The sequence below is a fragment of the Notamacropus eugenii genome, chromosome 1, assembly GCF_028372415.1.
Source record: "Notamacropus eugenii isolate mMacEug1 chromosome 1, mMacEug1.pri_v2, whole genome shotgun sequence".
NCBI lineage: Eukaryota > Metazoa > Chordata > Mammalia > Diprotodontia > Macropodidae > Notamacropus > Notamacropus eugenii.
Genome location: NC_092872.1, coordinates 8096520 through 8123181, shown reverse-complemented (window position 1 = coordinate 8123181; position 26662 = coordinate 8096520). Strand labels below are relative to the sequence as shown.

The following is a 26662-nucleotide window of genomic DNA, read 5'->3' as shown; positions in this document are numbered from 1 at the left end:
TAGGATGGGGGCCCTCCTGGAGAACAAAGCTAAAGGCGTATCCTCAGGGCTGTGATCATGGGATTTAGAGGAGGAAGGGGGCGTCGCCTAATCCCCACCTTTACACAGATGGGGAAACTAAGGCCGAGAGAGTGTCCGGTAAATTGAAGAACCCAGATTTGGGCCCCCCTCCCCCAACGCCAGATCTGAGTCTCTCCGAACACAGTTTACAACACGCTTCACACACGTGCTTTTCTCATTTGATCCTCACAACAACTCGGGAGATTTTTGCTCACGCTCATTTTACAGAGGAAGAAGTTGAGGTCGGGAGAGATTACTGACTTGCCCAAGGTGACAAGGCTAGTTACGGTCGGAGCTGCAGCTTGAAGCTGGATTTTCTGACTCCTGATTCTGGGACTTGGAGCCTCTGGATGGTCTGGGCTTAGAGCAATGGCTGGGTGGAGGGACTGCAGGGGGAGGGCTGAGGGGCAAAGAGCTGAGGACACATTGTCTAGTTACCTGTCCTGGGAGTCCTGCAGCTCCGGGCTCCCCCTTGGGTCCGACAGGGCCAGGCAGACCAGGTGGCCCCTGCCCCAGAAGAACATTAGAGAGGCTGACCTCTGCCCACCCTCTCATCCCTTCCCTTCCTTTATTAACCCTCTGACTCCTTTCCACCCATCCCTGACCTACCCCAGCTCTCTCAGTCCTTCCCTGTCACCCCTCTTCCTTCTCTCTATGATGCCACCTTCTGAATCTGCATACTTACAGGGACACCAGGAGCTCCCCTTTCTCCATCTTTGCCATCCCGGCCTGTCACTCCAGGCTTTCCTGTCTCCCCCTAAGAGAAAGATGTCACAAATCACCATCTGTCACCCTCTTTCCCTATCCTTCCTTTTCTAACTAATATCCCCATTCCAAAAAATATAAAATAAAATTTAAAAAATATATAATATCCCCAGAGATTCCTTGCCCAAAGACTCACCACTTGACCTGGTAAACCCGGTGCCCCCTGTGGGCCCTAGGGGGTTGGAGAGAGGAATGTATCAAACATGATGGGAAGGAGGAAAGGAGGCCATAGAACAGGACAAGGATTGAAAAGGAGAAACACTCCAGAGGTAGGGCTGGGGGTTAGACAGAGCCTGGGAAGCTGGTACAGAGACCTAGGGTGTCCCCCCAACCCAAGGCAGACATAGCCACTCACCACAAGGCCAGAGGAACCTGGGGGGCCAGGCAGACCCACAGCTCCCGGGGGGCCAGGCAGGCCCTATGTGAAGACACAGATGGACAAAGAAACTGAGATCAAAGTTTCTCAGAGGGAATAACCTCCCCGATCCCCTATTAATCCCAGGCAGAGTCTGAGTATCTAGTGGGAGATCCCACCTTGGAACCTCATCAGGACATAAAAGATCAGGAAAAACAGTAACAGCAGCCCCCTACCCATGATTCCCCTGCACTGACCCTAGGTGACCAATCCCAATGACCCCCCTAAAGGAAGGAGTTACTCACCCGCCCAGGTGGTCCAGGCTCACCAGGCTCCCCCTGAAAACAATCCAAGTAATCCCATGAAATTGTAAACCCAACCTGGGGCTCCCACAGATCAGATCGTTCCTCTCCAAAGTCCCCTTTGCCCCAAAGGGGTCCGTCTCTACATCCCTCCAGCTGTCATCGGTCTAATGTTTTCTTTGCCTAAGCTAGTACACAGTGTGCTCCCCACTGCTCCCACCCGATTCCTTTCCATTCCCTCTGGGGGGGTGCTCTGCCCCAGGACAGGACCCTGACCTCCCCCATAGGGTCCCCTAGGCCAGATGACCAAGCCACACACAGTACCCCAAAACACCTTTCACTGACCTTCGAGCCCGATGGACCCTGGGGTCCTGCAGGGCCAGCAAGTCCCTGGGGAGAAGGTTCAAAGTAGAATCAGAGGGCCAAAGTTTAAGATTAATCAAACCAGGGGACTGTCCCAGCACAAGCTCAGCATAAGAGACCAGGCCTGACTCCAAACGCAGGTCTCTTAGCCCCATTCCATCACTTTGCTTCTCAGGATCTCTGGCTCAGCATGGCCCTCACTTCCCCCATGAAAATCTCAGGTTCCCTCCTATATCATCTCAGGGCATCCAGCCCCTCCAGAAGCACTGGTCAGGCAACCTCAGTTGGCCTCCTTATGGCCACTGGGGCCAGGTGGGCTTGGAGCTAACTCAGACCTGTGACATTGTTACCACATTACCTGGGCACAGCCCTCCCTCCCCCAGGGCCCAACAACAGCCTTTGTGACCCAGAGCCCCTGTTCTTATTGACTCTTCTGCCCTCCAAGGGGAGAAGGAGAGATAAGTGGTGATATCTAGAAGCAGGATACCTACTAGGTATTTGAGAGCCATAGCCCTGGACTGGGGCTGTAGGTGGATCACCAACACCACCCCCCTTCACTCAGTGGAGTATGCCACAAGCTCCATCCCTGCAGCCCTAACCTGACAGTTCTGCCAGTTTCTAGGCAGCCCCCATTACCACCACAGACCTTCTATTCTCCTCCCTCCCCATTTCTCATAAAGAGGGAGAAAAATAACCAAAATATCTCCCATGGCATTGCCCCAGGGGCACTACACCCCTTCACTCACAGGAGCACCATTTGGTCCTGGGTCCCCGTGGTTGCCCTGAAGAGAAGGAAGAAATCTGATGAGAAAGGCCTAGTACCAATATCCCCACAGCCTCCTCACCCAAAGTCCTGCCTGAACTAAACAGAGGGAGAAACTGAGGTATCCTGGTTTACAAGACCAGGAAGACCTTGGAAGGAAAGGAGGAACCCAAGAAGGAGGGTGGGGACACAGTCAAGAGAAACAGAGATGTCAAGGATGTTTCTAAGTACTAGGAACAGAGGGGGAGGTGTGGAAGTGGGGAACAAGGGGGTTCCTGGGGAAGCAGGAACAGAAAGGATCCCAGGGAACATGGGGGAGCAATTGGGTCACCAGGGGAGTCCCCTAGAGGTGGGAGGGGATCTCTGGAAAGTAAAGGTTGTGGGGGTTACTCACTGCTGGACCTGGGGCTCCTCTTGCACCCTGAGGACCCTGGATGGAGAATAGATGAGATGGGGATTTCTTCTACAAGTCTGTAAAGGTTGGGGGACACTGACCTATGACCCTTCAGTGGAAGTCAACCATGACCATAGCCAGGGATCTTTGGAATTGTGAAAAAGATCGGGAGAGCTAATGCTGAGGGGGGAAACAGCCCCAAGACCTTGCAGTAAGACTTCCCAGATGGATAGTGGATACAGCACTGGACGTAGGGTCAAGAAAAACTGAGTCAAATTCTATCTATGACACTTACTAGTCTTGAGACCTTGAAACACTTAAACTCTCTGGGCCTCAGTTTCTACAGTTGATGACCCCATGATTTATAATCAAACGATATAATTATAATCCTCCCTTGGCCACTCTCTTCCATCCCTCTCTCGCCTGTACCCCAATTGACTAACAATGAAGGAAAACCAGGGACCAGACATTCCAAAGGCTGAGTACTACTGCACCTGGAAGGTATGCTGAATAACTACCCCTAGACCCAAAGCTTGGATCCAAAGCCTGATGTTGGGAGGGGGCCTAGAACTTGGCAAGGGAACAGAATTATTGACTCATTCCACCCTGGAGATGTCATAGGGCATTACACTAGAACTGTGACCTAGCCCCCCTCCTTTTCACCAGGTCCCCACTCACCGGCTTTCCTTCTGGCCCTGATGGTCCCCGTTCTCCAGAAGGACCCTGGAGAGAACAATATTAACCTGAAGAGCCTAGGGAGAGATCCTTCCCTCCCCCAACCTCCAACCTCCACGGCATGGCTCCTGGATAGGTCTAGGGTATCCTAAGAATGGATACTGCTATCTCCACCTCCAGAATTGCCTCCCCAGGGACCAAGCTATGGTTAGTCCCTGGCTAACAAGGTCTCTGTTCATGCAGTTCCATGTGCATTGCAGTCCGTGTGGCCCCTACACACACACACACACACACACACACACACACACACACACACACACACACACACACAATACTAGATACACAAAATTGTTCCACCCACATAGTACATACACACACACACATTAGCTTACATACATGCAGTTCCTCCACATGGCCTTATGCACATTGGAATATACATCCACAGTCCTATGTACACATACAATTCCTGTGTGTCTCCACATACCCAGGGCTGAGGTCCTACATTATGTCAATTTACTCACAAAGTTTCCCACATGAAGTTCCATGCACATCCACACTCCTTCCCATGGCCCACAGACACACAGTCCTGCTGTCCTTGTGGGTCTGCCCATGAACGCCAATGCAAGAGCCTTTACACATTCCCTACCCAGCCACCCCCATTCAGGCCAGTGCCCAAGGAAGCCAGCTGATGCTCACCGGGCTGCCATCTCGGCCCTTCTCTCCCACGTCTCCACGGTCACCCTTGGCTCCATTTTCTCCCTGCATTTCAGATGTCAGTCACTAAACCTTGAAGGCCTTAGCCCCAGGCCAGGGTGCAGCCCCTCACCCTTAAAGGAGGAGTCCAAGGGCATTTATTAATTCACACTTGATCCATAATTAACACTGATGAGCCCTGTGATGACCAGGAAGGCTGGATCTTTTCTTGGGAAGGGGAGGGATCACAGGCCTGGGAATGGCAGGTTTCTAAGTCTCTCAAAAAGAAAACAAACCATCTTCTCACCAGTACCCCCAAGGAATCCGAGAAGCTACCTTGGGGTCAGGACAAAGGAGCCCCCTGAGCTGCTGAAAGGACCCCAGGGGCAGCTCTCACCTTGTCTCCTTTGGGGCCTCTATCTCCATCTTGACCTGGCTCACCCTAACAGGGGAGAAGTCTATGTATCAGCCATCTGGATAGCCCGGCACCCACCCTCTTCCATCTTTTTTCAGCCCTTATCAAAGTCCTACCCATTCACCCCCAGGACAAGGAGGGGTGAAGAGAAAGAGGAGGAAAAAGAGGAAGAAGAGGAAGAGGAAGGAAAAAAGACCTCATTTCAATTGTACCATAAAGTGCAGAAGGAGACATTTTTGAACATGGCCCTGTGTGGATTTGCTCATTTGCTGAAAGAATTTCCTCCTCTGTTTTTAAGGGAGTACGGTTGCAATACTGATGCCAAAGAGGGCTATTTTTAAATGCATAAAAGAGAGCAGAAGGAAGCACAGAAAAAACAAAACCATATTGGAAGCTACATGCCGACTTTACTATATGCTTCTTGTAAAAAGAAAGCAGGATCTAATTGAGATTTGTGGTTTCATATGCAATCCTCTTTTAATGTTCTCGTGTGAGAATGCTCATATTAGGGAATGTTTAAGTTTAGAAGAGTAAAATAACACAAATATCAGTTTAACCATAAGTTTTAAAAGAGTTTTCCCCACAACAATTTCATGCACAAGTGTTCTCCCCATTTTACAGAGGAGGAAAACAGATTGAGAGAGAGAAAATGCCCCCAGTAAATAGAAGGTCTGAAATTTGAACCAAGGTCTCCTGAGTGTTCTCTCCTCTACACCATACTGGGGGAGGGGGCTGGGTTTTGTGGGAAGGAAGGGAAGGGGAGGAGAAGGAAGGGGAGAGGAGGGGAGGAGAGGGGAGAAAAGGGGAGGGGAGGGGAGGGGAGAGAAGGCAGCTCAGGCCCCAGGTTTTCTATGTCCCTTATGAACAACAGTTTAGGAAAGGCAACAGTGAAACTGTGGAGGGGCATGAGGGACTCAGGACAGGAGCTGATCACACCACACCTGCCCAGACTGACCTTAGCTCCCCTGAGCCCTGGGACACCCGGCTCTCCAGGGACTCCAGGAATTGTTCCATCCACATCAACCTAGAAAATGAGGAAACCAGGTGGTGAGATCTAAGTAAGAAACGCAGTGAGAGGTAGGTAGAATTTTTAATGAACAGAATGGGTAATATCATCATGCCCCTAAGTAAAGGCTAATTAATGTCTAAAGGTTAATTAACAGATGACTTTTCTATCTGCTGTATGGTAGAGTCTAAGAGCACCAGGCTGGGGCACCCTGATCAGAAAGCCATGGATCACCCAGTCATGTTGGTGACGAGCAGGGACAGTGCCCCCAGACATGGACCAGCAGGAACATTCTGTCCTAGGCCACTGAAAATAAGCATCCCAGTAAGACACTAGGAATAGGACTGGGAGCTGGCAGGGACCATGATTCTCACCTGGTCTAACACCCACATTTTACAGATAAGTCCTAGGTCCTATTGGTGCTACATAGGAGATCCAGGAACAGAACTCAGGTTCTGTGACCCCCTCCATCCTAGGGGTCAAGGGAAAAGTCTAGAGGTCTTTCTCCTTAATGGAGCCCTCTAAGGGCAGGGGGGATTGATGGCTCAGAAGGACTGTGAGGATATCGGAGGACATCTGGGGGAGCCTCACCTTTGGCCCAGGGGGTCCAGGAGGACCTTGTAACCCATCTCTGCCCTGTAAATGAGATGAAAAGAGTCAGTTCTCTACCCCTCCCTGCAGGAGCTCCTGGGAGGAAGACATGGGTTCTAAAGATGCTTCACCCTACCCACCTGTTCACCACGCTCCCCTTTCTCTCCACGCTCACCCTGAAAAAGCAAATAATATTGTGGGGATCATGTCAAGCATTAACCCTTCCCTTCCCATCCTTTCTGCTCAATTCTCATTCCTCATTCCTCCTCTCCACAGCACCCAGGTAATCATGTTTGCCCCCTCTCTCCCCATCATGGTTCCCTCATTCATCCTCCTCATTTCCCCCTTCCATATGTACATCCTTAACCACTCAAAGCAATACTGGGATGGGGCTGTGACGGGGATCAACCCCTCCCCATCCCAACCCTCCCTCCTCCCCTGTTCTAGCTTTCTCCCTACTCCCCAGTAGTGACACCATTCTCATTACCTTCCCTTTCCTCATGCCTCATACTCACCCTTTCCCCTGGCCGTCCAGCCTCGCCTAGCTCTCCTGCTCGGCCTGGGAGCCCAGGGATACCAGGTTTGCCCGGCTCCCCAGGCTGACCAGGGGGACCAGGGGGGCCCCTCTCCATAAGGCCATGTCCTGGAGGTCCCGGGGGACCTGTGTCTCCTCTGTCCCCCTTTGGGCCTCGCTCTCCAGTCAAGCCAACAGGCCCCTAACAAAGGAGGATGACTCCATGAGGCTCCAAGGTACCCCTGACCCCAGAATCCCTTGTAAGAAGGTCTAACAAAACTAACTCCCCAGTGGCTGTGGCTGCACTAGCCACACTCCTGGGAGGGTTTAAATCCTTGGCCCCTTGTGATAGTGGACCATTGATTTAAGCACTAGAAAGGACCTTGGAAATCAAAGTCCAATTCTCTCCTTTTACAGATGAGGAAAGAGAGGCCCAGAAAAATCATTTACTCAAGGTCACACAGAATTGGAATTCAAACTTAAGACTTCTAACTCTAAATTCAATGTCTTTGGGACAGCTAGGTAGCACAGTGGATAGAGCACTGGGCCTGGAGTCAGGAGGACCTGAGTTCAAATTCAGCCTCAGACACTTACTTACTTGCCTTAGGCAAGTCACTTAACCCTGATTGCCTCCCCACCCAAAAAAAAAAAATTCAAATCAATGCCCTTACTGCTATACCACATTGCCTACTCCCCATCATCATCATCCCCAACTCCCACTTGCCTCCTTGCCCGTTGGCCCACGCTCTCCAGGTTCCCCTTTGTAGCCCCGGAATCGGTCTGAGATGCCAAGGAAGCCCTCTGAGCTATCTTTCACAATTTGTCGAAGTGTAGACACCTTGGAAGGGGGTGAAGGGAATTGGAGAAGATCTGAGAGCACTCGGGAATTAAATGGGAAGTGTGGAACTGTCACATCCCCCCAGGTCTGTCACCAGGGGCCCTGAGTATTTACTGCTCCCATATCCTCTCTCCTCCCACCAGAGCATTGCCCTGCCCTGCCCTGCAAGGAAACAATCCTCTTATCTCTCCTGTTCCTGGGATATCCAGTGCCTACCACCCCCTAAAGTACCCGTCCTCTGCCTGTGGGCACTCACCCCTGTCCGTGGTCCCTCCTGTGGATGTCTGCTGCCCTGACTATCCCATGGGTACTCACTTTCCCTGCACAATTTCCACCCCTGCAACATCTTACCTTGAGGCCAAGGGACTCCAGGGATTGTTCTATGTTCTGAGGGGACACAGAAGATAAGGGGTTATGATTCCTTGGGCTCCTTGCTCTATCCATCACCCCCATATGCATCTGCCATTTTCCCTGCTAGTGTCTCACTTACTGTCACAGATCCTGAGTCCCCTTTCAAGCCACGCTCACCAGGGAGTCCCTAAGAAAGGGGGAAAAGAAGGTAAACAAAAATAAAAAAAGAAAACAGGGTAGGCAATGGTCCTCCTAGGTTCCCTCTTTTCTCAACTCCCCCCCCATCCTGCTCCACACAAAAGGAAGGAGGGAGCATCCCAGCAGTGCTGGCTGTTGTAAGTACTGCCCTGGCATGACTGGTCCAAGAAAGGAGCCATTAACACACCCAAGCCTAGACCTCCAGAGACCAGGACACTGTGGGCAGTCCCTTCCTTTACCATCTCTTAGTCACAGCAAATCTCCCCCTCCCACTTTCCTATGAAGCCAAGAGGAAACACAAAGAAGTCCACAAGGGCCTCAGGAGGAAGATAATTGTGTATATGTGGAGGCCCATGTATGGCAGGCTGTGTAAGCAAGCATTGTGGGCCACGTGGGCAGGCGTAGTGCTTTCGGGGACCACATGGGGTGCTGGGACTGTGTGCACACACATGTGCTCATGCATGCACATGCGCATCTCTGGATGATGGGGGAATGTGTGGATATGCTCATCACGTTTTATCTGTGTGGGTTCAGGGCTTCTCGTTGGAGGCAGGAGAACTTATGGAAGTCCATGAGAAAGGCTGAGGCCAGTCCATCTGGTGGGAAGGAAGCCCTGAAGAGGGGAGGGACAGCTGGGCTGGGGGAAAGGAAGGAGGAATTTTACCTGTTCACCTCTGGCTCCTGCTTCCCCTCGGTCACCCTGAGAATAAAGTTGGGACAGGGAAGAGGGATGTTATTTCAACCAACAGAGAGCTATGGGAGTAGGGGGAAGGGGGAAATGGAGGAAGGGAAGGAGGGTAGAAGGGAGGGAAGGAAGGAAAAGGGTCAGTCTGCAAAGAACCTCTCCCTCTCAGGTGATACATTCTCTTTCTCACCTTCCCAAGAAAACTTACCTTGGGCCCTGGACTCCCAGCAACACCTGGAAAACCCTAAGACACATGGAGAAAGTGAATCATAGAGGGTATGGTGGTCCCTGGGCTTGTTTTACACCCTTCCCCTCCTTCCCCCACCCCCACCAGACAAAGAGCTTCCAGGTGTCAGGAAGGAAGCCAGGATCCTAGATCTCTCCAAACTCAGATTCCCCCATGTGCTCCATCTTTTCCTCAATGCCTGGAATGTGCCCATATGTGGGCTGTGGATATAGACAAGGTACCTGGCCAGGGGGGCCAACTGGGCCAGGGAGTCCAGGGGGACCCTGTAGTCCTGGGCTTCCTACATCCCCACGATCACCTTTGGAACCATCGCGACCCTGGAGAGAACAAAGCACACATCACCAACAGCCCCCTCTATCCTCAGGGTCTCCCACCTCATACCCACATGCCCTCCCCTGACCCAAGGAATGATGGAGCCCGAAAGACCCTACTCAAGGGATTCTGAGAGTTCTAGCAAAGAGGCAAAAGTGGCCTCGGGGGAAGGGGCAGTCAAGGAGTCATGCACTGAGAGATTGGTGGGGAGAAGGGATCATGTACCCGCAGGAATCTCAAAGGAAGGGCAACTCACATCTCTTCCAGGGGCTCCAGCTTCACCCTTGTCACCCTAACAGAGACAGATACCTCAGACCAGTTTTCCCCAGGCCCAGATTCCATTGAGTGGATATGGGGATGGAGGGAAAGGGAATCATCAGGACTGGTTCCAGGTGCTGGGGGATGGGGGACTCTTTACCTTCCTCCCATCTTCTCCAGGGTCCCCAGGTTCTCCCTGTGTAGAGAAAGAAGGTACAACATCTGTCCTGAGTCCATAGCTCCCTACCCCCAGATCCCCGTAGTCACATTCTCATGTGACTCATGTGTAATGATTGAAGGTGAGTGCATGGGTCTATCTGACTGGACGTCTAGCATGGTTGTCAGTATGTGGTTTATGTATATGCGTGTGTGTGTACATATGTGTATATATATATACACATATATAAAATGTGGTTATATAATACATGTAAAATTGGTATAAGTATATGTATACTGTATGTATATATATACACATATGTGTGTGTGCATGTGTGTGTGTGTGTGTGTGTGTGTGTGTGTGTGTGTGTGTGTGTGTGTGTGTGTGTACTGACTATGGACTTAGGTGCAGGGCAGTCTCACCCAGTCTCCCAGTCTCACCCCACACTCACATTTTTTCCATTCAGCCCTGGTTTGCCATCATCCCCAGGCTTTCCCTGTCAGAGTGGAGTCAGAAAACATTGGAGAATAAGGTTAGGAGACCTTCAGGGACCAGGTTCAGAGTTACAATCCTTAATGCCTTCCCCACTACCCCAGGCTTAAAAATTCTAAGATCAGCCCAAGGTGGAGGGTGTGGGGGGTTGTGCAGGGAACGGAAGGACTCCAGTATCAGAGGAGACCGAAAGCTATGGATACTTACAGTCACCCCAGGAAGACCAGGCGGTCCCGGGGGTCCCTGTTCTCCTCTCAGGCCAGGGAGTCCCTGAAATAGTCCCTATTTGTTGATATGGGAGGAAGCCAGGTAGGGAACATCCCCTTCCCCAAAACCCCAAAGGGCATCCTCTCCCAAGGAGGGGACAGAGGCTTCCCCCAGAGGAGAGATGAGACACCTCCCCCCACCACACACACACACCCCATACCGAAGGGAGAGAGCCCCACAACTCCCCCGACCCAACAAACTTTCCTCTTCTCCCCCACCCCTGCTATCTTTTTCTCAGTTTGCCCCTCTCTGCTCCTTCTTCCCTCCTCTCCTAGGACCTCCTAAAGTGATCCGTGGGCCTATTGGGGGCAAAACCACAGACAGTATCCTGCCTTTCAGGCTAAACTCACATCTCTTCCAGGCTCCCCAGTTTTGCCACTGTCACCCTGGGGAGAGAAAGATGGAGGTCAGTGGTTTCCAGGGTCACCATGTGTGCCTGGTAGGCAAGGGATCCTTGCACCATGTGGCCAGAGTTCAGGTTCATGGTCACTATGTGGGTGTGGTGGTTGAGTGGGGGTATTTTTTATCAGAGGAATCCTCTATGTGAATGGGAAGAACCCTTGGAGATCAAAGCCTGAGTCTGGAATCTCTCTGAAATAGGGAAAAGTGACTTTGGGTCTCTGGGCCCTCTCAGACTCCACCCTGCCATTTACTCCATAAGATATGGCGAGAGCCAAAATAGAGCTCACTAACTGAAGGAGAGTGGGTCCAGAAGCCCAACCTCAGGACATCTGGGAGAGTGAGGCTAGGAGGCCGACTCCCCTTGGGAGGATGGGACAGAGGCCCAAAACAGACAGGACCCTAAGCTCATGTTCCCCTCCAACTCACCCTCAGGCCAGGGGGTCCGATTGCTCCTGGCTTCCCATCCAGGCCATTCCGACCATCAGACCCAGGGGCTCCCCGCTCACCCTGGGGAAGGAAAAGCATACTGTGGGACAACCCACCCCAAACAGTTGTCCCCGACCCTCCACTCAACAGTAGGTGGATGAGCAGGAGTGAGTACTCTCTCCCTCCACCCCAGCCCCGACCAGGCTGGTCCTTCCCAGCACAGTGAGGGGCAGGGCTCCCAGGCCTCACCTTCTCCCCAGCAGGGCCCCGGTCACCTGAGTCTCCCTGAACAGAGCAAGCACAAGGGACTGGTCAGAAGGCATGGAAGTGGAGGAGGGGGCAAGGGAAGGAGGAATGATGGGGATGAGGGAGATGCACTCACCCGGGATCCTGGGGGACCTCGCAAACCTTCAGCCCCCTGTGAAAAGTAAGGGCAGAGGCTTATTCAAGAGGCCAGCTCCCCAAACCTTACTTCCTCTGGGAAATCTTCCCTGATCACCCCCTCCCAGCCCTCCTTAACCCCACGACCACTGGACTGTGTGTCCTCTTTCTCTTACAATGTTCCCTGTCCTCGCTTTCAGCTCCCGGCTTTTTTGGTTTCCCAGCTCAAATCCCTCCTTGTACAGGAGACATTGTCCTCCCACGGCTAATGCCTTTCCTCTGAGACAACTCCTGTTCACCCTGAACATAGCTTCTGTGTGCACAGGCATTGACATGTTGTCTTCTCTGTTAGAGTTTAAGTTCCTTGAAGGCAGGAACCATGTTTTTGTATTACCTGTCTTTGGATTCCCAGCATTTATACAGTAAGCTCATAATAAATACTTCTTGACTGATTGGCCTCTCTGTGAGACCAGGAGATAGTCCAGGGAGCTTTCCAAGGATCCCCAGTATCCTCTCCCCACTGCCCTCCCCCCAGGAATCCTCCTGATACAGACCCTCTCCCCAGGAACTCCTGGAGGTCCAGCATCACCCTTTGGGCCCCGAGGCCCGTCCTCTCCGGGGTCACCAGGCTCCCCCTGGAGCAAGAGAAGCATTGGTGTGGGAGTGTTCCACCAGAGCCTATCAGCCCCATAACCAGCCAGGGAGCAGCAGCTGATGGAGGAAGGGGAAACTCCTCCTTGGTGTTTATGGGCACGGCCCTCCAGGCTCCTCCCCGGCCCCTGCACTCAACACACACACACACACACACACACACACACACACATTCTCACACCAGGCCCTGGTACCTTTATTCCTTTCTCTCCAACCCCTGGAATTCCAGTCCCTGGATCCACCTACGAGCAGACAAGGGGGCAGTAGGACACAAGGTGGGAAGGGCATGGGAAAGACCCAGGATACAGGGACATAGGAGGGGAAATAAAAGGTGTCATTGACATGGAAAGGATCTTGGGGGAATACAGGGAGATATGGGTCATGAAGTAGATGCCTGGGGGAAACCTAGGGAAGTACTGATGGGTCAAAGGGCATGTAGTTTATTCACTTTGAGAACAGGGTTGCAAACTGCTTTCCAGAAGAGCTAGACTAATTCACAGATCCACTAACAGATGGAAGAAAGAGAAAATAAATGTTTGCTCCCTGAAATTAACATTTTTGCTTATTTTAATTTGAAATTACAATTTTGCTAATTAAAATTTGCTAATTTTAATTAAAAAAAAAGGGAAGACATAAAGCAGGGCTGTGGAGGAAATACAAACTCCCAACTTACCAATCTCCCAGGGGGTCCTGGTGGCCCCTACGGAAGTAATCGATTGAGAACAGAGGGTTAGGGAGAGGGATTACCCCCAATAGCGTCCCAGGAATTCTTGAGGCCACTGCTTGGGTTCCTTTACCTCAACCTCCAGATATGGCCCCAACCCTGTCCTCATATTCCCCTTCATAAGCTCAAAGGATGAGAGCTCAGCACTCATAAGAGACCCTCATTCTCACTGCAATTCCCAGCACTCCAAATCCCAAATCCCATGTATGGAGAGAATCACTCACCGGTTCTCCACGTTCACCTTTGAAACCCATTGGTCCTGGACTGCCCTGGTTGTAAAGGTCAGAGGTCAAATGAGAGAGCAGAGGAGTGAGGAGGAAGTCATAGAGGAGAAAAGGGAAGAATTTTAGAAGACGGGGAACATGATGGGATGGAAAAGGAGAAGATGAAGGCTGTGGAGGGAGACTTACGTTTCGTCCATCCTCTCCAGGGTCACCTTGTTCTCCCTTCTCACCTGGTATACCCCGAGTGCCTGGGAGACCCTAGATTGATATAAAGAAACAGGGCTCAGAGACCCCCCCCCCCCCACCAAGACCCAAGGCCCAGAGACACATTCCAAGAGTGAAGCTCCCTCTCCCTCCTCCTCAGCCCCCAAGAGAATCCTGCCCTCCTTTTTAAGATCTCAGATTCTTGGAGAGACTTTCTAAGTTATCCCACATTTATACTCACTCTTGGCCTGGCATAATGGGGAAAACGTCAAAGTTGGGAGAAAGCCCTACTTACCCGAAGACCCCGGTCCCCAGGCTTTCCAGGCAGACCTGTCTCACCCTGGAAACAAAAACACAGGATTACAGAAACAGAAAGAGATAGAGAGAGATGTAGAAAGAAGCTGACCCAGCTAGAAAGAAATAGATAGATGATAGACAGACAGACAGACAGATAGATAGATAGATAAATACACAAGAAAGAGAAAACACAAAATTAACAGAAAGTCAGAGACCTGGAGAAACAGAGACCCAGGAGACAGCAGAGCGTGGAACCTATGCTTCTGTCTTTCAGAAGGGGTCTCAGACTTCTCGGAGATAGGACAGAGAGCCCCACCCTGACCCTGTACTTGCTTGGCTAGAGGCAGGGGAAAGGACAAAGTGACCTTGGGAAGGTTTTCCCCAGTCCTAAGACTGGCCTATTTTGAAACTATAGTTAGGCATTGAGAGGTCAGAGATCACCACTATGCTTGGGCAGGAGGAAGAGGTGGGGAGGGGGGGGGACATCTTACCACAGGACCCTCATTTCCCTTCTCTCCAGGTTCACCCTGTGGGAGAAGACAGTGAATGCTTCCTTGATCATGCTCCCCTTTCTCTGGGCCCTCCCTTTGCTGGTCCCATTGCTATGTATACTTTTCCAAGCAGCCCACCTCTTCCCCAACATTGCCAGTCTTCCAATTCCTATTCTTCTCCCAGGCTGCCCTCTCCCTCAGGCCACACAACCATGACCTCTCTCCTGTAATTCCCTCTTACATCTCTCCCTCGAGGGCCAATGGGTCCTGGGGCCCCTGCTCGCCCAGGCTCTCCTTTCTCTCCAGAAGCCCCGATATCACCCTAAGAGTAAAGCCAGAGTTAGGAGTCTGAAGCCTGAGAAGCTCAGACAGGTGGACACATACACACATAAGCACATCATGCTTTGCTCATAGTAGGCACTTAATAAATGCCTTCTGAAGAGCCACAGCCACAGACATAGGCAGGTATACTCACTTTGGGCCCAGCTCTGCCTGTGAGGCCAATGGCTCCCTGTGGGGGTGAGGAGAGACAAAGTTGGGATGGGAGCATTGGGGTCTCCTTTGGAATCCTCTTTTTCCCCTTGTGCCCATAGCTCCTCATCCACCCATTCACTTACTGGATCTCCAATGTCCCCTTTGGGACCAGGATCCCCAGGAATGCCGATTCCAGGTGGACCCTAAGGGGAAAAAGAGACAGGGAAGAAGGTGGGTTAGAGAAATCCATGTGACCCTTGACCTCATCTTCCAAATCCCTCTCCCCTCTACTCACTCTATCCCCTCTGGGTCCTGGAGCTCCCCTGGGTCCCTCTGGTCCAAGATTCCCCTGCAGATGATAGAGATGTTAGACCAGCTTTTACCCTCCAAGCTGTCTCTGTGCTGCAAGCACCCCCTGTCCCACAATTCCCTCATGGTCCCTAGACACTCCACAGAGCCCCCAGGATACCTTCCTGTGACCCTGAACTCCACCCTTGGGCTCCTTTTATTATTCTCATTGTTTCCAGCATCCTTTCTTTGATCTTCAGCCCCCCCCAATCCTCCTGACCCAGGGCCTTCTGGCACCTCCTCCAGGATGATAAAGAAATTGGACCCTCCAAAGCTCCCATTGTCCCCAGGCCCTCCCATACCTTCTCTCCTTTTACTCCAGCTCCTTCAAATCCCTGAAACCACACAGAAATAAGGATGTTGGGACCCTTCAGGATGCAGAGTCCCAAGGAATATTGAACTTCCGGGGAGTAGGGGGAGTGCAGGGAGGGCACATACTGCTCTTTAAGGGGTAGCTGGGTATGCCAAAGGAGGAGACTTGGGTCATGACCCTACCCTCTGAGTTCCCATCCCCAAGCCCCAGCACCCTTACTCACCAGGACCTCCCCAGGTTTGCCAGGCTCTCCAGGTTCTCCCTGAAATGGGGGAGAGAGAAAGGATGAAGATGGGAGTCCACCAGGGCATGGGTAAGGGAGGAGCCCAAGGCTTCCAACTGAGCCATATTCCTCAACATCCTAAAGATTCTGGTGGGAGTAGGGGACAGGGGGCAGCCTTGTGGGGCTTAGCCTGGCTTGAGTTCTGAGCTACCTTCTCTCCTCTTCGACCGGCTGGTCCTGGTGGTCCCTGTAAACGGACAGAGCAGCTCTTTTCAGGAAGAGGAAGGGGAAAGGGGGATACAGCTCCCATCTCTCATCTCCCTCTTCCCCTCCAGTCTCAACCATCCCCCTTCCCCCATCCCTTTCAGTCCCTGTTCACTCATTTCCCACTCTCACCTCTTGGCCTTCAGCCCCAGGTCTCCCTGACAAGCCAGGCTCCCCCTGTTGAGAGACATAGATCCTAAGGCGGGGTGACTTTCTCCTAGGACCCCCTCATCTTCCCCCTGGCCTCCACATTAGTCTACTCAGTGTGTTCTCTGGGCACATTCTAGATGCTCTTATCTCCTGTGAAGATCTCAGAAGGGGACATCTCCTGTGAAGATCTCAGAAGGGGACAGTCCCCTCCCTCTAAAGGGATACATTTGGAGGAAGAAGAAGCAGCCCCTTTGAAAGCCCTCTCTGAGACAATGATCTAGTCATGAGGTCTGGGGGAGGACTGTGAGACATGGTGAACATGGGGAGGGTGGGAGTGGTAAACATCCTCAAAGGTGGGATATTGAAAACAAGGAGAATCACAAAGGAGACACAGGGTGGAGTTCGGGGCAGCCAGAAAGTGTGCTGGGGAGCAAGAAGGCCATTAGGGAGGAAGACTCTGAAATACTGAGGGAGTTCTGAAGGTCCAAATTGGCTCTGACAACTCCATCATCTGGAGGGGAAGCTGGGGCCAGAGGGCTCCAGTGGACACAAGGGGATGGGGAAAGTAGAAGGGAAAGTGATTTGGAAGGGAAGACCTCTCCAACACCCTGCCCCCAGCACAAAGGCTACCTTATACAACCAACCAAGCTGAGAATCACAACATGCCTGAGCCAGAGGCATCTGGGAGCTGTCCACAACCCTCTCATTTGTGCCAGGAAAAAAGCATATGCCCAGAAAGAGGAAGGGGTTTGGAAGTTACAGGATTTGGCAGCAACAGAGACCTTAGAGATCTCAGTCTAACTCTCTCCTTTAAGAGGGGAGGGAAGTGACTTACTCAAGATACCTTGGGGTCCAGAATACCCTCCCTCCATCTCCCATCACCCCTCAAACATATATTGGGGACCTTTGATCCAAACTCAGTGCTCCTTCCATGAGATCCCACCACCTTTCTAGCTCACATAGCAGTCAGGGATAGAGCTGGGATTTGAACTCATGTCTCAAGATTCCCCATTCAGGAAGTTTTCCATTGTACCAGACAGGGACCTCCTCAGGCAGGAGATATTCCTTCAACAATTCCTGAAGCCCACCTGTAGGCTAGGTGTTTGGGGAATAGTTTACAAGCTCCAAGGGGGGGTGGGGAAGTGAAAAGGGGCACCAGAGCAGCAGGGGAGGGGATGGGGCAGTACAGAAGGGACCTACCTGCAGCCCTGGCGGACCTGGAAGGCCTCGATCACCCTGATGGCAGGAAAAATGATAGTCAATATCGCTCTCAAGTTTATAACACTTTCTAAGTAACAGCCCAGTGAGGTAGGGAGTGTCAGAATTGATTTCCCCAATTTAGAAGGCAGGAAACAGGCTCAAAGAAGTGAGAGTGACTTGCCCAAGGCCACACAGCCAGTAAAGGGAAGGGGAGGGATTCAGATTTCCCTAGGCTATGTCCTAGCTGGAGCAGGAGGAATCACACACCCAGAGAAGCTCCAGCCCCACCACCCACAGGGTCTCACTGATGCCTCTCACCATGTCCAGCCCCTGTCTCCCAGAACCATTCCCCCAACACAGCATATGTACTCACCTTCTCTCCAACCTCCCCTGAAGACCCTGGCTGGCCTGGGTCTCCCTGGAAGAGAGAATGGCTGAGATTATGGGTGAACGTATAGAGAAGCACCAGCCTCTAGACTCAGCCTCAGATCCTTGGCCCAGCCCTCATTCATCCTGGACCACCTCTCACCCCCAGTTCCATGACTAGTCTCCCCACAGGGGTACTGACAAATTAGGGGAGCTCAAATCCTGAAGTAAATCCAAGTGTCTGGACACCCCTCAACACTCACTTTGCTTCCAGGTTCTCCTGGTGGTCCTCGAGGACCCTAAAAGGAGCAAGGATTAGATTTAGTGGATCAAAGGTAGCTCAGACAGGGAAGGGAGGACATATATTCCTCCCCAACAGTCTGTGTCCCTGAGCTGACAAGATGGCAACCAAGGAAGCACTATCTCCATCCCCTCCTCCTCTCTCCTAGCCCTGACCAAGCACCATACCCCCAAATTTGGGATCTATCCTCCTCTCCCCCCTTCCACTCAAGGCCCCACTCACTCTGTCTCCAGGGTTTCCTGGTCGACCTGGGAGCCCTGGAAATCCATCTTCGCCTTCACCCTGAGGACCATAAGTGTATGTGTTGGGGGTGGGTATGAGAGACTCCCAGGAAGACACACAGAGGGTTGGTTGGGAAGAGTCCTTATTTCAGGTTAAATCAATGGATACACACACCCAAGAGTCAATGAAAAGGTCAAAGGGGAAAGTAAGTGAAGGTCAGACCCTTCGCCCCACTAGACTGTGAGTTCTATAAGGACAGGGGTCTTATCACAGCATCACCTTGGAAACCTCTGATCTAATCCCTTCACTTTATCAGATGAAAACTGAGATCCAGGGATGATAATTAACTCAGAGTTGTGCATCTGGTAAGTAACAAAACCAGGTCCTCTTCCTCCAGATCGTGGGTTCTTTTCATTTCCTCAAGCTCTCTCATCCCATAATGTCCTCCCCAAGCCTTGAGCACAGTGTTTGTCTACATGAAGTGCCTAATAAACGCTTATTGACTTGAACTGTGAAGCCTCCTACCAGGTAAAGTTCAGACTTCTCTGTTCAGCATTCAAGACTCTAGAATTTGTTGCTACCTACTTTTCCAGGCCTGCCCCACCAGCTTGGGCCTTTACTCACACCAGTCCCTATGCCTGCAAGGTCCCCCACCTCATGCTGAATTCCTGTCCATCCTTTGTAGCCCAATTCAAATGCCATCTTCTCCAGGAAGTCTACCCTAACTTGGTCATGGTGGTGAAGACCTATGCCTCCCTCCTTCCCCCACCTCTCTAATGAAATTTGCCATGTTCTAGGGCATTAAAATGATTTATGTTTGTGCCTTACCCACCTTTTAGACTGAGCTCCTTGTGGGTCCCTACCCTGTCTTTGCTAAAAATTGTTACCTCCCCTAGCACCTAGCACAAGGATCTTCAGACAGTAAGTACTTAATAAATGGTAGCTGAATTTTGATTTAAGGATCAGAGAGGGTTGGAGAGAGGAAAGTCACAGGGGACAAAACAGAGAAGGATTCGATGTCAGTAGAGAGCCTGCATCCAGGATTACCCTAAGGAACATTTACCCAGCTCCTTCTCTATTCTCTTACCTTGTCTCCTTTCTCCCCAGGGGGGCCACGGGGACCCACAGGACCTGGATTTCCTGGGAGGCCCTAGAAAGAGAAAGGTTATAATGCAGGTATCACAGAAAGAAAAGGGGGTCATACCCTGAAGTCCCCAAATCCATGAGGAAACAGCCCCCCAATAACTCAACTCAGGAAATATGGTTTTCAACACTTGCCCCCAGGAAAAGTCCTCATAACTCCTCTCCACAGCCTCCAACTCACCGGCAGCCCTGGGTCACCCCCTCCAGCACCTTCACGGACTACTCCAGGAAGACCCTGGGAAAAGAGAATCCTGTTAGGGTAAAGTGAAGGTGGAAGGCTCCCTAAAATCTCATCCCCTCGCCCACATGCCCTTTCATGTCCCCCTCTTCCCCATTCACTCACCGGCTCTCCTCGCTCACCCTTGTCACCCTGCAAAGCACATCATAAGTGACCACCAGAGAGCCCTCTCTTCCCAACCCCTCTTCACAAGTTCCAGGACCCCCTGCCCTCCACCTCCCCCAATGGAGACTAGGGTGGACTAGGGCACATGGGGCTAGAGAATTTCTAGGAAGAAACTTGCAGACAGGAAGGAGTTAGGAAAGGGGAATGTCCCAAGATGACAGGCACCTTTATCGATGCTCCTCGGGGCCCTGGCAGGCCTGGGGTCCCATCTGAGCCACGGGGGCCTGGAGGTCCCTATGGTATGGGGAGAGGAAGGAAGAGAAGAGGTATAGGGTTATCAGGAAATAGGACCACAGAATCACTCTTTCCTCTCCCTCCCCACCCTCTATCCATCACCCAACCTACCTGGACACCTGGCTCCCCTTTTCTTCCGGGCTGCCCTGCTCCTCCTCCTATAACAGAGCCAGGCCTCCCCTGTGGAACCAAGCAGTAAGGAGAGATCAGGGATGGTGTTCACTCCTACCCCAGGAGCCCCTATAATGGCACTCCATCCTTCCTCGAACTACTTACCGGCTCCCCCTTCTGTCCAGGCAGGCCTGGTTCCCCCTGCAGAGCAAAGAGAAATAGGGGGTCATGGGAAATAGATGGCTCCCCCAAATCAAAGGAGACAGATTCAGGGTAAAACTCCCTCCCCCTCTACCTCCTCCTCCTTCATGAAGCTTTCCTGAATTGACAATAACTAGGCCCTCCTTGGGGTCAGTTGTATCCTTTAAATCCCTCATCTCATTTAAAGGTGGGATATGGGTTTTGGGGGAGTAAATAAGGGATCAGGCAAGGGTCATAAGCTGAGGAGAGCCACAAGGGCATCACGAGGTTGAGGGAGTTAATGGTGGGGAGAGGTATGCTCCTTACCGCTTCTCCTCGAGGGCCCTGTCGGCCAGGAGAGCCCTATAAACAGAGACCCAAGATCAGTCTTCATGTTGTGTGAATGAGCATGAGTAACGGAATGAGCAGAGCAGGGGGGGCAAACCACGGTTTCTAGGAGACTCACCTCAAGGACACTGAATGTACTTCCTCCCCACCCACATCCCAGAGCTTTCTGACCCTTTGTGGACCCTACACAGGAGGGTTCTTCCTGCCCCCACCATCTCCCCTCCCCACACATATGCACCACGTCCTTCAGCGTGGGCTACTCTACCCACCTGGAATGCAAGAAACTAGGACAAACCCCACCGGCTTCTGGGGAACGTCCAGTAAGACTGAAGGACCAAGGAACCATCCTTGAACCTCAAACCACCAACAACCCTCAACTTTGCCCCAGGCACTGGAATTTCTAGTTATGGTGCTGTGTAAGAGGTAACTTTGGTGGGCACAAGATTTACTCACTGTCAGACCAGGACTTCCAGGGTTACCAGGGCTGCCTGGTTGCCCAGCCACTCCGGGGAACCCCTTTAGGAAAAGAAAGGTCAGGGGTCAAGGTGCAAAGAAATGGTCTAGAACTAATGCTAGAACATCGAAGACCACAAACAGGACTGAGGATTGACCACCCCCCTCTCCTGAGGAGCCAGGAATGTCCCCCACTTTTAACATATAACTCATCAACTCTGATATATCCATAACTCAAATTCTCACTAATAACATTTACATAGTACCTGCTGGGCACTGTGTCAAGCACCTTCCAAATATCTCATTTGATCCTCACAACTACCCCAGGAGGCAAGTGCTATTATTAGTCCCATTTTATAGATAAGGAAACGGAGGCAAGCAAAGGTTAAGTGATTTATCAAGGGTCACATGGCTAGGAAGTGTCTGATTTGAATTTGAACTCAGGTCTTCCTGACTCCAGGCCCAGTACTCTCTGCCCTGCACCACCTTGTAACTTGGTCATCCATTTTCTCTGTTTTTCTCTATCTCTATCTCCTCTCTCTGTCTCTGTCTCCCTCCCTCTCTCCCCTCCCTCCCTTCCTTTTCTCCTACCTCTCATATGTGCTATCTCCCCTATGAGAATGTGAGCCCCTTCTCATTTCTCAAATATATAGGAAACTGAATCAAATTTATAAAAATAAGAGCCATTTCCCAGCTGGTAAATAGTCAAATCCTCTTTTAAAAGAGGAAGACAAAACTATCAATGGTCACATGAAGAAATGCTCTAAATCATTATCAATTAGAAAAATGAAAATTGAAACAATCTGAGACATCACTTCATACCTATCAGATTGGCTAACATGACAGAAAAAGAAAATGACAAATGCTGGAGCAGATGTGGAAAAGTTGGGACCATAATGCACCATTGGTGGAGTTATGAACTGATCACTCTGGAGAACAAATTGGAACTATGGCCAAAGGGCTATAAAACTATAAAATTGAAGGGATGCCCATCAATCGGAGAACGGCTGAACAAGTTGTGGTATCTGATTGTAACAGATACTATTGTGCTATAAAAAATGACAAGAGGAGGGGGTTTCAGAAACCTGGGAAAACCTACACATAAACTGGTGCAAAGTGAAGTAAGCAGAACCAGGAGAACATTGTACACAGTAATCACAACATTGTAAGGAGGATCGTGTGAAAGTCTTAGCTACTTGGACCAAGATAAAGATCTAAGACAATCCCAAAGGACTCATGATGAAAAATTATATCCACCTCCAGAGAAGTGATGAACTCTGAAAGCAGACTAAAGCATGCTTTTTTACTCTGTGTGCATGCGTGTGCATATTTGCAGTGTGACTAATATGGAAATATATTTTGCATGACTTCATATGTACAGTCAACATCCTTGTTTGCCTTTTCAATAGCTGGAGGAGGGACAGGAAGGAGGGAGAAAATTTGGAGCTGAAAAAATTTTTTTAATAAATGTTAAAAAAATTTAAATGTAGTTAGGAAATATTTAACAAAATAAATTTTTTTTAAAAAATTTAAAATACAATAAAAGTGAACTCCTTATGAACAGGAACAGTCTCTTACGTTTTTATTTGTATCCCCAGCAGCATACACATAATAAGCACTTATTAAAAGCTTTACTCATTCATTCATTCATTTTGCAATCAATGTTTTATGTAGTTTTATCTTTCAAGTTCCTTTCAATTTACTGCTCCCTTTTATTAAATCATTTTTCGAATATCTAGCTTATTCCTATTGTTTTTTAATTTTCTTTTTTAAAAATTTTAAAAAATTTTAAAAATTTTAAAAATTTAAAAATTTTTAAAAATTTAAAAAATTAGGATTATTTTATATGACCCTCTTTCCATATATATTATATGTGCATATATATATATATATATATATATATAAAATTTCCTTCTCTACTACCTAAACAACCATACCATATAGGAAAGAAGGAGGGAGGGAGGGAGGGAGGAAGGAAGGAAGGAAGGAAGGAAGGAAGGAAGGAAGGAAGGAAGGAAGGAAGGAAGGAAGGAAGGAAGGAAAGGGGGAAGTGAAGGAGGGAAGGAGGAAGGGAGGAAGGAAAGGAGAGAAGGAAAGAGAAGGAAACTAACAAAATTAACATGTGAACCAAGTCTGACATTACTGCAAAGTTCCTCTCTCAGTCCCTGAACCCTGTGAAGAAGACATACTTAGACTGTTTTCCAGTGGGTTGGTTTTTGTTCTTTATCGAGTCTACATGACATCCTAGCTAGGACCCGGGAAAAGTCACCTCTCCTCTCAGGGCTCTAGGCCTCTCTCCGAGTCTATAATGAACAGAGGAGGTGCAGATCTACATTTATCGAGTTTCTTTATCCGTCACAGGTGCCGTCCCCATCCCTGTGTGCACTGTTGTAATCACTGCGTATGTTGTTTTGCAGGTTGTCTGAATTTCTTTAGATCTGCCCCTCCCCCAGCTCAGAGGCCATCTCCACCATGAAGCCTTCCTTGATTTCTCCCAGCTGAAAGTGATCTCTCCCTCCCAAAGTCTTCCTAGGGCACTTTCTCTGGATCTCTCTTTTGCTTCTAGCACCTCTTACCTTGTATAATAGACTTTACCATGTACCTCTCTCATTCTCCACTATTAAATCATGAGCTCTTTGAGAGAAGACAAGAGATATTTTTCATCTGCCTACACTCAGTGCTTTGCACACAGTAGAAACTGAATAAATGTTGGCTGACTTTAAGCAACGTGAGCTTGACTCCTCTCTGACATATTCCATCTAGCCCTCAACCCCTCCCTCCCTGACCTAGCAGTCAGTTCTGGGCATTTGATAGAGGGCTAGGCCAGTCTTGAGAACACTCCAGGGAGTCAGGGACAGAGCAGCTGCCCCTGTCTAGAATAAATGGCAGTGACAGACACATAGAGTAGGGGAAGGTATCTCATCGGGGGTCCCAAGCATGACTGGGGTGGGGTGTCCCCAGGACCTGAGTACTAGGCAGTCATTCCTTACCCGTTCCCCTTACTCACCCTCTCCCCCTTCTCGCCACCTCCAGGTAACCCCCGAGGTCCAGGGGGGCCACTCCTGCCCTGAGGGAAAAGAGAGTGAGTGAGAGGGGATAAGGGGGTCCACGGAGGTAGGGTCTAGTAGACACAGGAAAGGTATGAAGGGAGACAAAGAGACACAGGGAAGGGGATGAGAGGGGAGGGGCAGTTACCGGGTCTCCAGGGGGGCCAATTGGTCCTCTCTGGCCCTGAGAAGATACAAGGAACAATGAGGCCCAAGCCACTGACCATCCCCTCCCCAAGTCATCCCTCATGCATCTCACCCACCGACTCCCACCCACAGAATCTCTCAGTGTCACTCAAATTGCTTCTCCCCCCCCCCTTCTCGCCAGTTTTCTCCCCATTCCCACAAATAAACAAGCTCTATCCCTCCCCCACCCCCAACTCATACTCACAGTCTCTCCAGGTTCCCCTTTCTGGCCCTAAGGACACACATGGGGCAGAGATAAAGGTGCTCAGATCCAAGCATCATCTTCCAGCTCCCATCCTTTCATTCCCTTTATCCCTCCTCCCTGCCCAAGAGCTCCTGGCACTCACCCTCGGACACTGGGATGGGCAGGCCACGGGCTGTGGACACAGATAAAATCTCCTTGAAGCCTAAGCAACCTGAATCCTCCCCCCAGAACACGTCCTTGGAGTTCTGGGTCCCTTCTGTCTGCCCACCCATGCATCTCTCACCTGGGTGCCAGAGGCCTGGCAAAGAGCAGCGGCCAAGCCGCTAACTGCCTGCTCCAGGCTACGGGCATTGTCCACAGCCATAAAGACAGGGGCAGGATCCACACCAGACACGAGTCGCCTCAACTGCTCCCGTTGAGCCCCAGGCATACCCAATGCAAACACAGAGATCCCTGCCAGAGACACTACTCAGACTGAGGGCCCCCCCATATTTTTCCCTCAGACCAAGATTTCTTTTAAAAGGGGAACTGTGCTCCCCCCCAACACTTAAAGTCATGTTATCCCCACAAATCTAAGCCCTTCACCTGCAGCGTGGGCCTCCCGGGCAGGGCTGATGACATCATCCCCAGAAGGACCATCTGCCACCAGCACGAGCAAACCAGGCACACCAGAGCGCCGCCCACTGCTGCCAGGGGCCAACAGGTACCTGTGTGCCGTATTGATGGCAACCCCTATAGGGAAAGAGCACTTTTAGACTGGGGCCCCAAAGAGAAAACTCCTAACCCCATCAACTCCAGGGCCACCCCCTCCTCAGCCAGTTAAATCCAGATGCTTGAGGACAAGACAGAGAGCCCAGAAACCACCTCCAGAGAGTTAGAAAACCCAAGGATCTATGGGCAGAGGCTGGCCAGTGACTCCATCCTCCTGCCCTCCTGGCCCCTCACCAAGATTGTTCCCACTTGTATCTGTGTAGGGAATGCCCTGGATCCGCTGAAGGATGGCATTTCGATCATAGGAGCCATTCAGGGGAACCAGGGGGGAGGGTCGGTGACTGTAGGTCATAAGTCCAACCTGCAAGGGAGAAGGTTTGAGAGCTGAGAGGTGTCTAGTCAGGCTGGAAGCCTGGGGACATCTTGTAATTAAGTCCTAGGCATGTTCCAACTCAATCTTTAAAGCCCATTTCTTAAGCCCACCGGCACTTCCCGCAAGCCTTCCCTGATCCCACCCCCAAGCCTCACTTAGTGCTTCTGTTTGCACTCCTGTCTGATGTGGAGAATGGAGTGTTCTAGCTATTGGTGTCTGTGTCTTATCTACCCATTAAACTGAGTTCCGGAGCCCAGCCTAGGTATTCACAAAGAGCAGGTAATTAGTAAATGCTTGTTTAATAAATTGTTGAACGATGGCTCTCAGCTGGACCTAGAGGAAAGACTGGATTTGGGCCTTTCTAGGGGCTGGGGAAAAGGGAGGAAGGGGAGGGGGCCGTTTATAGAAAGGGAGGGATCTGGAAGGATCCCAGCAGGACATGTTAATGAAGATGGAAGGTAGCAACCCAGAGTGGAGAGGTCACATGTGCTCCCAGGAGGAATTCTGTGAAGGGGTGGGGAGGGGGAAGAATTGTGGGGGATGCTGAGTCAGAGTTCAGAATGGTAACAGAAAAAACATAGGATAAAATGTTAGAGATGTGGACTGAGTGGCCCAAGTTCACTGGACTCAGAAGCTGACTTGTAGCCTGGAGGTGACAGAAGTAGACTGATGAAAGCTAGCTGAAGCTGGGAAGGAAATAAGCATTTATTAAGTGCCAACTGTATACCAGGCACTGTGCTAAGTACTTTACATTACTTCCTTTGATGATGACGGCTTGATGATGATGACTGGAAAGCGGCCCAATCAGGAAGAAATCCTACCATTTTCAGGAACCAAGGGGCTGAATACAAGAATTCAGCCTAGGACCCAGGGTCGAAGTAACGTCAGTGAGTGATAACAGTAAGG

General features: G+C 50.7%; 1 protein-coding gene across 2 annotated transcripts in view; it reads right to left on the bottom strand.

Moving 5' to 3' along the window:
* The window catches only part of COL7A1 (collagen type VII alpha 1 chain), a 57887-nt gene that overhangs the window by 13797 nt on the left and 17428 nt on the right, over window positions 1-26662 (bottom strand). For both annotated transcript variants that reach the window (XM_072652019.1, XM_072652030.1), the window contains exons 26-88: window positions 25618-25744; window positions 25258-25404; window positions 24956-25125; window positions 24815-24844; window positions 24673-24699; window positions 24430-24465; window positions 24242-24301; window positions 21235-21297; window positions 20761-20796; window positions 20419-20454; window positions 20254-20322; window positions 20074-20142; window positions 19849-19875; window positions 19687-19740; window positions 19450-19512; window positions 18363-18422; window positions 18103-18138; window positions 17847-17891; window positions 17474-17509; window positions 16256-16300; window positions 16071-16106; window positions 15860-15898; window positions 15626-15658; window positions 15271-15324; window positions 15119-15178; window positions 14977-15012; window positions 14743-14823; window positions 14502-14537; window positions 14009-14053; window positions 13696-13767; window positions 13510-13554; window positions 13235-13261; window positions 12756-12803; window positions 12465-12545; window positions 11912-11947; window positions 11779-11814; window positions 11530-11610; window positions 11052-11087; window positions 10642-10704; window positions 10394-10438; window positions 9946-9981; window positions 9784-9819; window positions 9437-9532; window positions 9177-9212; window positions 8948-8983; window positions 8225-8272; window positions 8086-8121; window positions 7621-7734; window positions 6898-7098; window positions 6523-6558; window positions 6383-6427; window positions 5741-5809; window positions 4768-4812; window positions 4374-4436; window positions 3681-3725; window positions 3003-3038; window positions 2592-2627; window positions 1828-1872; window positions 1486-1518; window positions 1181-1243; window positions 962-997; window positions 746-817; window positions 499-567 (exon numbers count right to left, since the gene is read on the bottom strand). In XM_072652019.1, coding sequence (XP_072508120.1) covers window positions 499-567; window positions 746-817; window positions 962-997; window positions 1181-1243; window positions 1486-1518; window positions 1828-1872; window positions 2592-2627; window positions 3003-3038; window positions 3681-3725; window positions 4374-4436; window positions 4768-4812; window positions 5741-5809; window positions 6383-6427; window positions 6523-6558; window positions 6898-7098; window positions 7621-7734; window positions 8086-8121; window positions 8225-8272; window positions 8948-8983; window positions 9177-9212; window positions 9437-9532; window positions 9784-9819; window positions 9946-9981; window positions 10394-10438; window positions 10642-10704; window positions 11052-11087; window positions 11530-11610; window positions 11779-11814; window positions 11912-11947; window positions 12465-12545; window positions 12756-12803; window positions 13235-13261; window positions 13510-13554; window positions 13696-13767; window positions 14009-14053; window positions 14502-14537; window positions 14743-14823; window positions 14977-15012; window positions 15119-15178; window positions 15271-15324; window positions 15626-15658; window positions 15860-15898; window positions 16071-16106; window positions 16256-16300; window positions 17474-17509; window positions 17847-17891; window positions 18103-18138; window positions 18363-18422; window positions 19450-19512; window positions 19687-19740; window positions 19849-19875; window positions 20074-20142; window positions 20254-20322; window positions 20419-20454; window positions 20761-20796; window positions 21235-21297; window positions 24242-24301; window positions 24430-24465; window positions 24673-24699; window positions 24815-24844; window positions 24956-25125; window positions 25258-25404; window positions 25618-25744 — 3558 coding nt within the window. The remainder of the gene's footprint in view (window positions 1-498; window positions 568-745; window positions 818-961; window positions 998-1180; window positions 1244-1485; window positions 1519-1827; window positions 1873-2591; window positions 2628-3002; window positions 3039-3680; window positions 3726-4373; window positions 4437-4767; window positions 4813-5740; window positions 5810-6382; window positions 6428-6522; window positions 6559-6897; window positions 7099-7620; window positions 7735-8085; window positions 8122-8224; window positions 8273-8947; window positions 8984-9176; window positions 9213-9436; window positions 9533-9783; window positions 9820-9945; window positions 9982-10393; window positions 10439-10641; window positions 10705-11051; window positions 11088-11529; window positions 11611-11778; window positions 11815-11911; window positions 11948-12464; window positions 12546-12755; window positions 12804-13234; window positions 13262-13509; window positions 13555-13695; window positions 13768-14008; window positions 14054-14501; window positions 14538-14742; window positions 14824-14976; window positions 15013-15118; window positions 15179-15270; window positions 15325-15625; window positions 15659-15859; window positions 15899-16070; window positions 16107-16255; window positions 16301-17473; window positions 17510-17846; window positions 17892-18102; window positions 18139-18362; window positions 18423-19449; window positions 19513-19686; window positions 19741-19848; window positions 19876-20073; window positions 20143-20253; window positions 20323-20418; window positions 20455-20760; window positions 20797-21234; window positions 21298-24241; window positions 24302-24429; window positions 24466-24672; window positions 24700-24814; window positions 24845-24955; window positions 25126-25257; window positions 25405-25617; window positions 25745-26662) is intronic.